The sequence below is a fragment of the Giraffa tippelskirchi genome, chromosome 11 (genome assembly GCF_054371585.1).
Source record: "Giraffa tippelskirchi isolate mGirTip1 chromosome 11, T2T-mGirTip1v1.2.pri, whole genome shotgun sequence".
Classification (NCBI taxonomy): Eukaryota; Metazoa; Chordata; class Mammalia; order Artiodactyla; family Giraffidae; genus Giraffa; species Giraffa tippelskirchi.
The window spans coordinates 1,477,720-1,492,928 of NC_137285.1; the positions used below are offsets into that span (position 1 = coordinate 1,477,720).

The 15,209-nt window shown below is 61.7% G+C and overlaps 1 protein-coding gene across 6 annotated transcripts in view; it reads left to right on the forward strand.

The window, feature by feature from the left end:
• BCR (BCR activator of RhoGEF and GTPase) overlaps window positions 1-15,209 on the forward strand; it is a 96,566-nt gene that overhangs the window by 9,495 nt on the left and 71,862 nt on the right. The window contains exon 2 of one of the 6 annotated variants that reach the window (XM_081542104.1): window positions 1,132-1,148. The exons of the other annotated variants lie outside the window; for them this stretch is intronic. Coding sequence (XP_081398230.1) covers window positions 1,132-1,148 — 17 coding nt within the window. The remainder of the gene's footprint in view (window positions 1-1,131; window positions 1,149-15,209) is intronic. 6 annotated transcript variants of the gene reach the window in all.

A 15,209-nucleotide genomic window follows, 5' to 3' on the forward strand; every position in this document is an offset into this window, starting at 1 on the left:
TAGCATGTGCGAACAGCCGGATTCGTTTCTGCTCCGATCTCAGAACGGAAAGCATAACTCCTTTATGAATGTCGACCACAGAAAGCTTTCCACTTTCTCCCCTAGGAACACGAGAGGGTGAAAGTGTCTGCTTCGGGGCCTGGCCGCGTGGCGGGGAGGGTCTGGAGCCAGGGCCGCCATGCTTCTGGGCAGCCGCCCGGAGGGCCCCGTGGGTCAGCGTCTTGTCGAGGGGGCGGCCAGACGGCCCCCCCGGTCCCCTTTGGCTCTGAAAAAGCCGGGCTGTGCTGACTCCCGTCAGTCCGGTTGCCCTCTGGTGGTCTTTTGTCAGCAGCCATGTGGCGCGAGTCCCCGCAGCAGAGCCGACTCTTGTCTGTAGAGGGGCCCGTGAGACCCCCGGGAGGGCTCTGGGGGGAGCCAGGGAGACCGGGTCCCGGCCCTGCCCGCCACCTCCCGGCTTCTCCCGGCCCGCGGGCCCCGTGCTGCCTGCCACCCGTCTCCACCACGTGTGCAGTCTCGGGTGCAAGAACCCCGGCAGGGAAGCAGGGAGGTCAGTGGGCTGAGACTTGGCCGCCTGGGAGAGGTGCCTCGTCCCAGGCGCTGGGCTAGGATGTGTCTCCCCCAGGCAGCAGGCGGGGGGTCATCCCAGCGGGCTGATGGGGGGCAGCAGGCAAGGGCATGGCTGCCAGAGCCCCAGTGCCTCGCTGGTCTCCCCGAGAGCGAGCCGGACCTCCGGGAGAAGAGCAGGAGTTGGCTGTTTCTCACCCTCTTTTTCTCTGTCTCCCCCCATCCCTCTCCCGTCTCTCTGGCCCCAGAGCGCTGGGCTCCCTGAGCGCGTGAGGGGATCAGAGCCCGTCCTAAGGGAGGAGGGTCACTCTGAGTCCAGTGAGTCCTAAGGCGAGCGTGATGGGGCGTGACCGTAAGAAGACCTTGGACATCACAGGGCCAGGCAGGGCTTTCCCGGGGCACACCTTTGTCAGCGGGGTGCACTGCTGCCCGCGCCATCCCTATGGGGCTCCCGGTGTGCAGACCGGGTGGGAACGGGGTCAGGACCCACATATGGTCCCTCGGCAGTCCCCTTTGATGGCTGCTTCCAGGGGGGCTTTCTGAAGGCAGGGCGGGGCTGGGCTTCAGCTGGGAAGGGTCTGCGGGTTCATCTGACTGAGGCCCCCTGTGGGTCAGCAGGATGGCCCATGACATCTAGTTGTCCAAGTCCTGCCTGGTGTCCGCAAACACGTTCAGGCTGTAGCTTTTATTCAGCGTGGTGCCGCTAGGCCTGAGGACTCAGACAGGACTGGGGCTTCTGTCCTGGCAGAGACTGGAGGCCGCCTGTCTGTCCCGGCTGCCCACGGGGACCGCCTCTACCGTAGTTGGGAAAATCACACGCCCGCCCCTGCCTCGTCACTCCCGGCGAGTCTGATTTCTGACAAGGTCCTTCTTGTTTTTGATCAGTATCAGTTTCCGTGGGCCAGCTGTCCGGGCATGACTGACTCAGCCGGGTCTACTGCTCAGGGTCTCCCAGAGGGTCGTCCCCTCCTGGGACTGCACCTTGCCTCCCAGCCCAGCTTGTTGGCAGAATTGGTTCTTGGTGGTTTGTAGGAGGACACCCCAGTTTTCTTGCTGCCTGTCAGCGGCTCCCAGAGCCCTCCCCTCTTCATAAAGCACTTTCCGCACAAATGTCTGATCTCCTCCTCCGAGCCAGCCCTGGTTTCTGGAAGCCTCCTTGAGCCATCTCCTGTGCAGCTCGAGGACTGTCCACCTGGGAACCCGGGAGCCCTGGCTGTGTGTCTTGGACGGTTGCTCTGTGCAAGAGGGAGTGGATTTCTGTAGGGTCATAGCTGGGAGGCTGATCGGTTATTAACTGTTGGAAGCTTCAGGGAAGCAGGGCTTCCCTGGTGGCTCAGCTGGTGAAGAATCCGCCTGCAATGCGGGAGACCTGGATTTGATCCCTGGGTTGGGAAGATCCCCTGGAGAAGGGAAAGGCTGCCCACTCCAGTGTTCTGCCCTGGAGAATCCCATGGACCGTATAGTTCGTGGGGTTGCAAAGAGTCGGAGACGACTGAGCGACCTTCGCTTTCACTTTTCAGGGAAACGAGTGTGAGGGGAGTTTTCTTTTCTTCCCCGCTTTACACGGCTCCGCTCGGGCAGCAGAATGCTGCTGGGGTTGTCGGGTCAAACACCTCTGAGGACTCAAGGGGGTGTAGGTTGTGTAGTTGTGTAGGCCATGTGGTCCTCTAGGCCATGTGGGGGAAGGTATGTGCCCCAAAGCTATCTCTGGGAGCCGGGCAGCGTGGTGTAATGGCTCGGGGTGGAAAGGAGCAGGGGGAGAGCCCCCCTCGCTGGCGGGTTGTCTCCCACCGCGGTGCGTCCAGGTCCGGGCCTGGTGCTCGGCGTAGCCGAGAGCCGGCTCTGCAAGGCTCTGAGCCGCCACGACTTGCGGGTTCTAGACTAGGGGCTCCCGCTTGCTGCCCCTGCTCTGTGTTCGTGTATGGGCCGCCCTGGCTTTGGGTAAGTCACTTAAACCCTGTGGGCCTCTGACTTCCCCTCACAAGTGAGGAAGCTGCCAGGCATCTCTGCGATCGCTGTAGTTTTCTGATTCCAAATACGATTAAGTCGTGTTGCTCTGAGTTGCCAGCAAGATGACCTGGAATCCCACCCTGCCCAGTGTCCTGAGGCCGTCCTCCCAGGAGACCCCGACCCGGTCTGGCCGCCTGCTGGGACGGCCCGGGGGGCCGGGCGGGTGGAGAGGGGATCTGTTCTGTGTGCCGACTCCATGGGACCAGGAGCAGGACGCTGCTGTGCTGGTGGGCCTGTCATCTCCTCTCCTGCCCACTGGCTGGCCCTCAGGCAGCCCCCAGGGCGGACACATGCCCAGGCTGTGCAGCCGTCCCCTGGACAGGCCAGCAGGCTAAAAGGCATAGTGTGGGAATCGGGAGCCCGACCGTCACTGTGGGAGGGGGTGAGGGAGTGTGGAGGGCATCTGCCAGGGCGGAGGTGGTGGGTCCAGGCAGCTGTTGGCAGCGGGAGGCCTGGAGGTGCCAACTGTCGTCTCGCCAGGCAGACCGCAGCCCCGCCCCGTCAGGAGTGCTTGTGCTTGAGCCTTCCTGAGACCGCGGAGCTGGCGCACACGGCCGTACCTGCGGCATTTCTGCCGTACCTTGGGGCCATTGTTTTTCTCCTGCATCACAGAGGACCAGTCCTCCAGCAGAGGCTCCAGCTGGGATCAGTCTGAGGGGGAGCTCCGCGTCTGGTCCCTGCTACTCTCCGAGCATCCTCGGCGAGAGCAGGGCTGTCTTGTGCCTGGCTAGCCAGTCCTGGGATGGGTTGGTCAGCCTGGAAGACCCCAGGGCGGGAGGGAGCCCGCGCTGACCATTGGCACTCCCCTGGGGCTCAGCAGAAGCGCTTTCCCTCAGGACTTCCCTCAGACTCCCAGGGCCCCCCCAGAGCTGCCAGCCTTCCCTCTCTGGCCTTCTGAAAGGAGAGAGGACCCCTCCCTCTACTGGAACTCTGTACTTGGCTTTGCTGTTTGTAACAGGATCTCGCGCACCCTCTGGGATCCGAGCCCCTCTGGACTCTGCAGGGAGCTGGGTGGTGCCCGTGCCGCTGATGGTGAGCTTGGCCGGTTGGAAGCTTCCTGGCAGAGCCTGGGTTCGAACCAGGGCTTGTCGTGTGCACCTCTGCTCTTTGCAGCTCTGGGGTGGCTGACTTTTCCTTAAAGGGCCAGATAACGGCTCAGAGATGACGTTGAGGCTGTGAGGTAGGTACTTATGTTAATGTGACCATTTAAAGTGTAATCGTTTAAAGATCGTTACAAGACCCATTCTCAGATCCTGGGTCACGCAAACAGGAGGTGACCCGCTGGGTCCGGCCCGTGGGCCGGAGCTGCTGAGCGGTCTCCTGCAGAGTGCTGCCTCCTAATTCCTGGTGATTGTGAAATAAGATGACGGAGCCGCCTGTGGGCGTCCCTCCTCCGTGCTCAGCAGCGCTTGTGAGCAGGTAGGGTTGGTCCTCCCGTCCCGGGAGGCCTGCTCCCCCCAGAATGTCACAGGGGTGGGGAGTGGCCACCAACACCTCCCGTCCCCCCGCCCCGTCCTCCTGCTTCCAGATGTTTCTCCCCTGGAGCCAGGCTGCCTGCGGGTTCACAGTGGTTGCGGTGGGGTGACCGGAATGTGATACTGTGCTGTCGATTTCATATGTGCTTAAAATTTCCCTTAATAAAAAGTTAAGAAAATAGTCACTTATTGCTCAAAGTTATAAGAGAGAACCTCTCACCTCGAGAGAGCAGGGTGTTAGAATCCTGAATGTTTCTCAGGCTCCAAGTGTGTGTGAGTCGAGGTCTTACTCATCTCTTCCTTGGTAGCGGATGTTCTGGGAAAGCCAAGCTGCACTCGAGGCACTCCATCCGCCATCCACCATCCCTCCCTCATCCCTCCCTCCATCGTCCCTCCCTCCCTCCATCCACCATCCCTCCCTCATCCCTCCCTCCATCGTCCCTCCCTTCCTGCATCCACCATCCACCCCTCCATCCACCATCCATCCCTCATCCCTCCCTCCATCGTCCCTCCCTCCCTGCATCCACCATCCATCCCTCATCCCTCCCTCCATCATCCACCCCTCCATCCACCATCCCTCCATCCCCCTATCATCCGTGCACCGTCTATTCATCCCTCCGCCATCCATCATCCCTCCATCCGCCTTCCACCCATCCATCCCCTCATGATTCAGCCACCTGGCTATCTGTCCATCTGAAGTTTATGTAGCTAGCACTCGCTGGGGTCCAAGCTCTGTGCTTAGGCCTTGACACAGTGCTTGACCCCAAGGAGCCCACAGACGCTGGTAAATGGAGGTCGGTACCAGGTAGGCACCAAGAAGGGGTGACCCTGCCAGGGTAGCTCAGGGAAGCCCGCGTGGAGGAGGACGGCCCCCTGGTTGGGTCTTGAATGGACCCCACAGAAAAGGAGCGTGTCGGGCCGTTGTGGAGGCCGAGGATGTGGGGAGGGTTCCAGCTGGAGGAGTGGACGGCGTGGCTCTCAGCAGTGGGGCTTGGGAGAGCTGGGGCGGGGCTTTGGGCTGAGGGCCTGGCTGGCGATGAGGCGGGGAGGTCTGGTGTGCCCCCCACCCCAGCCAGAGAAAGCCCCGGCGATGCCTGAGTGGAGGATGCGGGGGCATGCAGTGGGAGAGCAGCCCCAGCCCTGCTCGCTGCCCCAGCCGGGCCACTGTGGGTTCCGGGGCCCCGTCTGCACAGAATTCCTCCCCGCTGGGCGGCTGTCAGCCTGGCTCAGGCTGAGCAGGTGGCCTCCTGGTGCTGACCTTTGCTCTGGCTTCTTGACACAGGGACCCCTGTTGGGTGGTGTCCCGCCTGCAGGACAGACACGCCGAGCGTCGGCGTGGGTGGATTTCGGTGCTTTGCTTGGTTCTTTCAGGCCCCGGTGGAGCGGCTGTCCACAGGTCCGTGGCTGGAAGGGCAGAGACAGCAGCTCTTGCTCCTGCAGCTCCCTTCCCTGCCGGGGGCCGAGTCCGTGCGGCGTATGTCCGCGTGGTGTGGCGGGTCTGGCTGTGTGAAGCCCGGGACCCAGGCCACAGTGTCAGCACCTTGCCTGCCCCAGGGTGCTTGGTCACTTAGGACTGTGGGAAGAGTCGCGGGGGGTTGTTTGTTTAGCTGTGGTAACGTACACGGTACATAAAATTACATCCTGACGTTTCTGAGCGCACGGCTCGGGCATCGAGTGCATTCAGCGTTGAGCCGTCGACTCCGCCATCCGCCTCCCGGGCTTTGCATCTTCCTGAATGGAAGCTCTGACCCCACTAAACACCAGCGCCCGCCGCCCCCCGGCCCCTGACAAGCACCCTTCCCCTTTCGGTGCCCATGCCTCTGACTCCTCCAAGGACCTCTTGTGAGTGGAATCCTGCAGGGTTTGACTTCTTGTCCTGAGCATAATGTCCTCAGGGCTCATCTGTGTTGCAGTGGGTGTGAGAATGCCCTTCCTTTTTAAGGCTGAGGTTCACGTGTTCTGTTGTGTGGATGGATCACATTCTGTTTATCCGTTATCTGTGGCTGGATGCTTGGGTTGGCTCCGCTTTTGCCTGCCGTGAACGAGCCTCCCAGTTCAGTGGACTTTTTATTTTAACATCTGCATCCTACATTTGTTTGCCTCCTCCCTCAGCTATCTGATTTGTTTATTCATTTTTGGTGGTGATTTAGTTGCTAAGTCGTGTTCAACTCTTAACGACCCTGTGGACTGTAGCCCTTACTCATTTTTATTGCAATATAATTTACATTTGGGAGAAGGCAATGGCACCCCACTTCAGTACTCTTGCCTGGAAAATCCCATGGACGGAGGAGCCTGGTGGGCTACGGTCCATGGGGTCGCTAAGAGTTGGACACAACTGAGCGACATCACTTTCACTTTTCCCTTTCGTGCATTGGAGAAGGAAATGGCAACCCACTCCAGTGTTCTTGCCTGGAGAATCCTAGGGACGGCGGAGCCTGGTGGGCTGCCGTCGATGGGGTCGCACAGAGTCGGACACGACTGAAGCGACTTAGACTTAGCAATTTACATTTAGGGCTTCCCCTGGTGGCTCAGCTGGTAAAGAATCCACCTGCAATGTGGGAGACCTGGGTTCGATCCCTGGGTTAGGATGATCCCCTGGAGAAGGAAATGGTAAGCCACTCCCGTTTTCTTTCCTGGGAAGTCCCATGGACAGAGGAGCCTGGCAGGCGACAGTCTGTGAGGTGGCAAGAGTCTGACACGACTTAGTGACTATAAACAGCAACACAATTGTCATTTAACATTGTACTCATTTTCAGCTGTGCAGTGCTAACGGTTTGGTAATACGTATGTGTTGCATAATGGTTATTGCAGTAAAGTTTCCTTAACATCGTCTGCACACGTAGTTAACATATGTTTATTTTTGCCTCTTTGTTTTTCAACCAATTCCCCTTTCTCTTTTAACAGATTTCCAGTTATAGGAATTTTTGTCCATGTTAGGAAAGTGAAACTTGAGTCAGAGGTTAAGAAAAAGTACGTGTAAGTTATCTCCTTTAACAAAAAAAAAATGCTAGAGATTCAAAAGATGCTACGATGTCAGTAGAGGTGCGTGTGCCTTGGAATGTAATTTAAGAGGCGGTAGAAGTCCCCCCTCGGGGTGCAGCTCTGTGAGTGATGGTGCTGGTGTAACCGCAGTCGAGGTACACAGAGGTGTGTCGGCCCATAAACCGCCGTTACCCGCACTGTTCCGTCCCCATGTCCCCCTGCAGCCCTGGCCACGCTGGCGTGCGTGCAGCGGTTGGACTCCTGCAGCACGGGGCCTTCTGGGTCCAGCTCCTTGTGCTCTGGGGCGCGGGGCGGGCGGGGGCACCGTGACCTGTCGAGTGGCTCTGTGTCACCCCTCGTCTCATCCCGTCCCTGCCGGGGCACGCGGTTGTTACCCCTTCCTTTCTGCTCCGCCTGCTTTCCCGAGACCCTTGCGTCCCGTCCAGTTCCCATGTTGCACATTCCCACGGCCTTTCTAGGTCCACCAACCGAGGGGACCGGCGTCCAGCACGCTCTCCACCTACAACCTCGTCCCCGCCCCCCCAAGCAAACCCCGCAGCCCCCAGCAGCCCCCCCGCCCCACTCCTCAACCCGGGCACAGCTCGTCCGCGCTCTCTCTCTCTGTGTGGACTTGCCTTTTCTGGACCTTCCACATGAGTGAGGCCTGTGGTCTTGTGGCTCTGGGTGGACGCGGTCCCGTCTCTTGGTTGCTTCTGGGAGGCCTGTCTTCAGGCTGCCCTGCTTCCTGGCCGGGGGCCGAGGCGGGTGGAGGCTGAGGAGCTGCTGGCTGTCATGTGTCCCCAGCTCCTCCCCAAGCCTGGGCCCTTCTCCCTGGGTTTGGGGCCGCTCCCCGCTGGGGACCAGGGAGCAAGCCCCTTCCTCTCCTGGCCCCCTCCCCCATGGTGGGGGGGCCTGCTGTCCCGTCCACCCAAGGCGGCGGGGGCGGGTGGGTGAGAGGCTGGACCCCGTGGCCTCCAGTGCCCCCTCTGCTCTGTGAGTCCAGCCGCGGGGTCCCCTTTGTCACTATTGCCGCTAGAACGGCCAGCCCCGGGAGGAAAGTCCCCAGTGGAGCCTGGGCCGGGCCGGGGGCCGACCGTGGTTCGTTTGGCAGAGGCATAGCTAGGCAGGCTGAAGACTGGCTGGGTGGGCTGTGGCCACGGTCGGATCCCGCTGCTGCCTGCGGTCCTCAGCCTGGACGGCTGCCCCGTGTCCCTGGGAACCACTGTGGCGTTTGGCGCCTGTGCGGATGCCCGCTGTCCAGGGGCCCGGCCGCAGCGGGGGAGCACGTGGCTTCTGGAAACCTGCCAGGGCTTCAGGTGCCCCAGGTCCCCCGGGCTGCCCTCCGAGGCAGGTCTCTCCAGCGGGGGCTCCGTTCTTCCTCTGGGAGGGTAGGGGCTTCCGCAGCCAAGGCGGCAGTGTAGGCATGCGTGCGTGGATCGTGCCCTCCTCTGAGCATCCCTGCGCCCCCTCCCCGACCTCCACAGGCTCCAATTCTGACGGACGAAGGCGATTATGGCTCTGTGCCTTGCTTGGTCCCCTCGTTTGAAGAGCAAACTGGAGGCCCTTGCCCTCCAGCCAGAGTGGCTGCAGGCTGGCCACCCCACGCTGAGCCTCACCCAGACCGTGGGATGGATCCTCGGGTCCTAAATCAGCGTCTCGTCTGCAGAGGGACTTGGCGAGGACGTGCGGGCTGAGGCTTTCTCTCCGTCACCGGGAGGCTGGGGACCACCGAAGGCCCGAGAAGGCAGGATGCTGTCCTGCGGGGAGCGGCATCCTGGGCGGGTTGGGGGCCCCGTGGGACCCTCTCACATGGGCTCATGTGCCCGGGTGGGGCCCAGGCATCCCGGAGGCGGTGCACCGACCCCTGCGGCCCCAAGCCCCGAGGGAAGTCGGGCACTGGCCAGGCTGCAGATGGCAGCACTGCTGACGAGCGCCCAAACCCCGGGGATGGGAGGTGGGGGGTCCTGGGGGGGGCAGGGGCCGGGCTGAAGGGTGTGGAGAGCCCCTCCCTGGAGAGACGCAGAGCCGGGGACGCCCGTCACCGGTCACTGCATTCACCCCGCACCCCCTCGGTGGCAGCAGCTGCAGCGAGGAAGTGACCGAGGGCCACAGTGCCAGTTAGCATCGTCGAGTCAGGGAGGAACGAGAGATGCCCCCTTCGGTCCTGCTGAAAGGGGCAGGAGGCCTCTGCCTGCGAATCTGAGGAGGAGGGTCTCCTTGTGTGTGAACTAGGTGGGTGAGTGGCCCGTGTGCGCGGGCGTGGAGGTCCGGGGAGGCAGCGCTCGGGAGGATGTGCCTGCCTGCCGGCACGTGCACCTCACACTTCGGGACCCCGGCTCTTCTTGCAGGGCGCGTCGCGGTCAGGATGGATGGTGGGGAGGGTGTCAGCCGCCTCGTCGGCCGGCTGGACGTGTGGGCCTGTTTGTTTTACGGGGGCCGCGGCAGAAGCTGAGAAGCCGCCTTTTCCCATCAGAGTCGGAAACACCCAGACTGCTGTTTCCAGGCAGTGATTTTTGTCTTTTTTCAAATAGGTTAGGGTTGGTGTGTGTGTTTTCACAGAGACCATCTTTAAAGCCTTTCATTGAACTTGTTACAATATTGGTTCTGTTTTATGTTTTGGTGTTTTGGCCGAGAGCCGTGTGGGATCTCAGCTCCTGGGACCAGGCGCTGAACCTGCACGCCCCCACCCCGCCCTGCATGGGAAGGCCAAGTCCTAACCAGCGGACCACCAGGCAGGGCCCTCAGATGGTCTGGCTTTGTTCTGGGAGCACGGCCCTTCTTTTCAGACGACATTTTAGGTGACGCCTTGGTACTCGGAGCAGCTGAAGAGGGTCGCCCGGCCCTGCCCCACCCAGTCTCCCACCGCTCCCGGGCTGGCCGCCTCCCACGTGGCACCGAGGACCCAAGTGTGCGCTGCCCTGGGGATGGGCCAGGGGCGGCCGTCCCTGGAGATCGGGATCCTGCGTCTTCTCCAGGGAGGAGTCAGCCGGGCAGGCAGGCTGGTACGGCTTCCTCCTCAGAGCCGAGACACACGCCTGGTTCCCAGAACGCCCAGCTCTTTGTCAGCAGGCGTGGGGTGGGGTGAGGGGGCGCGCCGGCTCAGAGCCTGGGTCTGCGTGCGTGCGTGTATGCATGCGTGTGGTCCAAACCTGCATGCGCGAGGGGTTAAAGGTAAGGTTTTCGGTTGTCATGAAACTTTTTTTTTTTTTTCATTTAAAATTATGATGAAGAATTAGGTGACAGCTTAGCAGCGTGCGTACATTCACGTTGTCCTGCAGTCGTCACCACCATCTGACTCCAGAACTTCCCACCTGCCTCCTAAACTCTGTCTCCAGGAAATACTGTCAGCCCTGGCACCCCCGCTCCCACCTTCTGTCTCTGGGTTTGACCCCTCCAGGTGCCTCACAGATCCGGCCATGTCTGTCCTTTCAAGTCCGGCCATCGTGGCTTCACGGTTTGTCCACACCGTCGCGGGTGTCAGACGTCCTTCCTGCTTAGGACTGAAGGGTGTGTGGCGAGGCCGCGTTTTGCTTGTCCGTTTGTCCATCAGCAGGGTTGTTTCCCCCTTGGCTGCTGTGAGCCTGGCTGTAAGGCGTTTCCGCTTGACCCCTTGCGACCTGGTCCCCCTGCAGGAGTGCCCGCCACCACGCGGCGGCCGTGGATGAGAGATGGGGCTGCGCGCCGTGTGCCTGGGCACAGCCCTCTGGGGGTGCAGCAGGGGGATGATGAGAGGCAGGAGTCCTTGGAAAGCCGTGTTTCTGGTGGCGGGTCCCGTGGTCGTCGCCAGACACCTTCTCCGCCAAGAAAACTTAAGCCAGGCACTGCTGGATGTGGCGAACCTCCGATCGGGTCCCCGGGAGGTGCTGGAGTGGTTTTCTGGGTGAGCCGCCCACCCGCCCCTGGGAAAGTCAGTGAGGAAGCCGGCGTCGAGGTGGGCCGGCACTCCCGTGCCTGTTTGTTTTTGACGCTTTGCTTCCTGAGTGGAGCAGGGTGGTAGGTGCCCTCCGACCACCGGCGCCGGCAAGCGCCAAACCTGGACCTGGAGTGGACCAGGGTCCTGCCCCACAGTCAGCAGGTCAGGAATCGGGGTGGGGGCCGGCCGACGGGGATGTGCGAGGGGACTGAGGGACCAAGGAATCTCGAAAGCAGGCAGAGACTGAGACCCGGGCGTTTGCCCTTTCCTGGAAACCTGGCTCGTTTTCTAGACTAACCAGAATCCACTGAGTTTTGCCAGGTTCAGGAAGTCTGGCCGACCTGGCCTGGCTTCAGAACGCGCGTGCCTGGTTTCTGCAAAGCCTAGTTGATTCCTAGCCCCTCTCTCTTGGGTTCTCAGTGACCGCATTGTTCAGGAGTCACTCACCGTGTTTATTTTATAAACTCAGACCCAGGAATCCCACCCTAGATTTTCCTAAGGAAATAGGACTTTTTTTTTTTTTTTCCCTTTTCCTTTTGGTATTATTGTACGCGCTGATTCATTGTATGCATAACAGTGGAAAGCTGGAAAGAAACTAGCCTAGTCCCGCAGTAGGAAAGGGGTTACGTGAGCTGGGTGGACTGTGATATAATTAGCTCGTGGCGGCAATCAAGATTCTGCAGCCCCCGGAGTATCCAAGCTCCTCGGTGAGGCGGAGTGACGCACGGAGCCGAGCATCTTAGGGTTTGTATCTGTCGTCTTTCGCCGCGTAACAAACCGTCCCCGCGTAACAAACCGTCCCCGTGTAACAAACCGTCCCCGTGTAACAAACCATCCCCACGCTGAGCACGGTTTAATCTCCTCTGACTGCGTGTGTTGGCGGGCGATTCCTCTGCTGGCCATCACTTGATCGGGGCAGGCGAAGGCTGGGCCCTCTCGATCCCCGCGGTCAGCCCCTCATCCTGCGGTCCAGCCTGGGTGCCTTCATATGGAGGCTGGGGTCTGCGGATATGAGCTGAGGCTGCGAGGCCTCTTGAGGTCCGGGCCGCGGAGCTCGCGCTCTGTCACCTCCGCCGTATTGGTCGCAGGCCCCAGGGCCGGCCCCGGTCCAGGGTGGTGAAGAACTAGAACTGGACTCTTGTCTTTCGACGGGAGGGGCAGGCAGCTTCCCACAGTGGGTGTGGACCCGGGTGGGGTGTGACTCCCAGTACCCCGTGGCACTGCCTTCTCTGGGGTTTTCGTGATGTGATCACAGAGGAGGAACTTCTGGAATCTCGGGGAAACGAACCTCGGTGATGGGTCACCGAGGTGAGGACGTGGGCAAGTCTTCTTTAGAGTTTCGCTGCTGCTGTGTTTCTGGGGGGCCTAACTTGAGACTGACGGGGGTGGGGGCCCAACTCTTCGGTCTTTTTGAGGAGCAGGCTTAGCTGGTACAGCATGATGGGGCCTGGACTCTGGGAAGAAGATGGTACGTGGATGCCCTCCAGCTCCGTAGTGCCTGGTCACCTGGGCAGACGGTGGATGGACCGCACAGAGGGACCCAGGCCGTTGGAGGCATTGGTTGACCACCTCCGGGAGGCAGGCGTGGGCCCCTGAGCGTGCTTGCATGGGAGGAGGGGGCGTTGTGGGGTCCTGGTGTCTGAGGACAGTGCTGTCGGACGGCTGTCCTCCGGGCTCCTTTTCTAGGTCATCGCTGTCCTAAACACACGGTTCTTTGTACTCTGCTCGCAGGCTTTTTTTCTGTGAGTTTGAAATTGTTTCAGAATTAAACGTTAAGCAAATAACTGGACGGGAAACCGCACTCCGCCTCCACGTGGGATGCTTGGCCGCAGGGAGGAAGGGCGTTCCCACGCAGCCCAGCCGGCCCGGCCCATGCAGAGAACTCGAGGCTTGCGCACCGTGCCCGGGGAGCAGGGAGGCCGCCCTGGCCTGACCAGAGCCGTGGGTCCTGCTCGTGGGGGAAGCTCAGGCTGCGGACCAGCCCCTCTCTGAGCAGAGGGCTTCCTCCCTGGTTGCGTGGGGGCCTGCCCCTCTCCCGGCACTCTGGGCTGTCTGTACTCTTCCCCCTGGACGCCCAGGCCTTCAGGACCCCACGGCCCCCCCACCCCACCCCACCCCCTGTCCCATCTGACCTTCGGGTCCTGCCAGTTCCCTGGCTCTCCCCTCCCCCCCGGCGGGGTGGGACGCCCACCCTCATGGGCTCCTGTACCCAGTGTTACCCCCTGGCTCCAGCCGCCTCGACAGTGAAGCAGAATCGCTTTGGCCGCCAATACAGGATTCTTCCTCGCACGCGAGGACCTCGTATCGCTGATTGGCTCGCCTTCGTACAAACCAAAACACCGACGTGAAGTGACGGGCTCGCCCCCTCGCCCCCCCCCCCCCCGGGAGAGCCGGGCACCCGTGTTTCACAGACGGGCCACGAGAGGGGTGTTTGAGCTCCCCCCGAGGGTCTGGCCCCTGCCCAGGCCTCCTGCTGCCTCTGGTGGCAGTGTTGACGGTGGGTCTCCTGCTTCTGCCCACACCCCCAGCCCAGGGCGGGGTCCTCCAGGGAGGAGTCCCGGATGCCAGGTCCAGAGAAGGGCCCCGGGCATCCTGTAGGCTCTGGGGGGCGGGAGCAGAGAACCCCTTGCCGCCCTCCCTGTGCCGCAGGTGGAGGCTGGGTGAGGGCGCCAGCGTTGCTCGGGGCGTCTGTGTGTTTGCTTATCGGCAGCCGTGCTGGGTCTCTGCGTGCGCTTCCTGCAGTTGTGACAGTAGGGGCGGCCGCTGGCTGTGGCTGCGGCTTCTCTCCGAGCAGCACAGGCTCTAAGCGTGTCTTCAGTCTTCGGCAGCTTAGCTGCCAGGCCCGGGATCGAACCTGTGTCCCCTGTGTTGGCAGGCAGTTCTTAAGCACTGGACCTCCAGAGAAGCCCCTTCTCAGTGCTTCTTAAGGAAGGTCTCAGGTCCCTCAGGTCCTTCAGGCTCTCAGTTCCAAGGTGAAGAAGACTTCATTTCTTCAGACTCAGGACAGACCGCCCCCCAGGTGGCAAACGTGGTCTTCCTCTTCTTGGTTGAGTTCACTGGATTTTCTGCCGTCTGCAGGCAGCCTTGTGGATGGTGGAGTCCTCTTTAGGATGACAAGTGACCCTTGTCCAGGGTCTCCCGCACCCGTCCGTCCACTCCGTGTCCTCCGGAGCAAGCTCCCGGAGGCCTGTGGTCACTGCCTGCCCTGTTCACTCCTGTGTCCCTGTCGCCTGGAGCGACTCGGGGCACTTAGTAGGTGCTCAGTTAATATTTGCCGAAGGAAAGGAGACCCGCCCACCTTGTCCCGGGCCCCCTCCACGGCTCAGTGAGGCCCCTGGCAAGTTTGAGACGGGCAGTCTCCAGCCTGAGTGGGAGGCAGAAACTCCAACCCCGGAGGGTGAAAAGGAGAAGCAAAGTGACGGCTCTCGGCAGACGGTGGGACGGGTCTGTGCACGTCAGTAAATCGCGCGCTTGCTGAGTGCTGTGAAAGCTCGGAGCAGGGGCTTGTTCCTGCGCTGGCCGGGGTTGGAGGTCTCCTGGAGCAGGTTGGGGGAGGTGAGATTGGGCAAAGGGCACAGGAAGACATGGCCCAGGTGTAACGGAGCCGCTCAAGCCCCCCACCAGGCCAGCGAGACGTGCGCAAGCAGAACACAGGGGCCGGGACGCTGGGTTCACGAGCCCCAGCCTCGGGCAGAGGCGGGGCGGGGAGCTGGGTGGGTGGGGTTCCCGCCCCCGCCCTGGGCCCCCTTGGTCTCTGGGTGGCAGGTCTGTGTAGAGCAGGGGGACGGGGATCCCTCGGCAGTGGGAGGAGGGCTCGAGTCCTGACGTGTGCACGTGGGGGTGGGTGTGCACGTACGAGTGAACGTGCATGTATCTGAGCACATGCAGCCATGGGGGGGCGTGCAGCCCTGGGGCCGGGCTCCAGCCCATCCGCACGGGCATCTCTGAGCCTCGTCTCGGAGATGAGGGCACTGACTCTGTCCTGGGGCCCCTGAGATCCCGAGACAGCGCGTGCCCGGCCCCGCGCGGAGGAGAGGGTGTTTCATCCTGGAGGGCTGGGGCCCCTGAGATCCCGAGACAGCACGTGCCCAGCCCTGTGCAGGGGCGGGGGTTCATCCTCGAGGGCGGGGCCCGGGAGGCGGCTCCCGGCAGCGCCAGCAGGTGCCGGCCAGGTGTGCTGCCTCTGATCCTTGTGTTTACAGCGGAGCCGTGGGCACCTTGTTCTCAGAGAGAAGCTGAAGGTTTCCAAGTGGAAACCCCTGTGT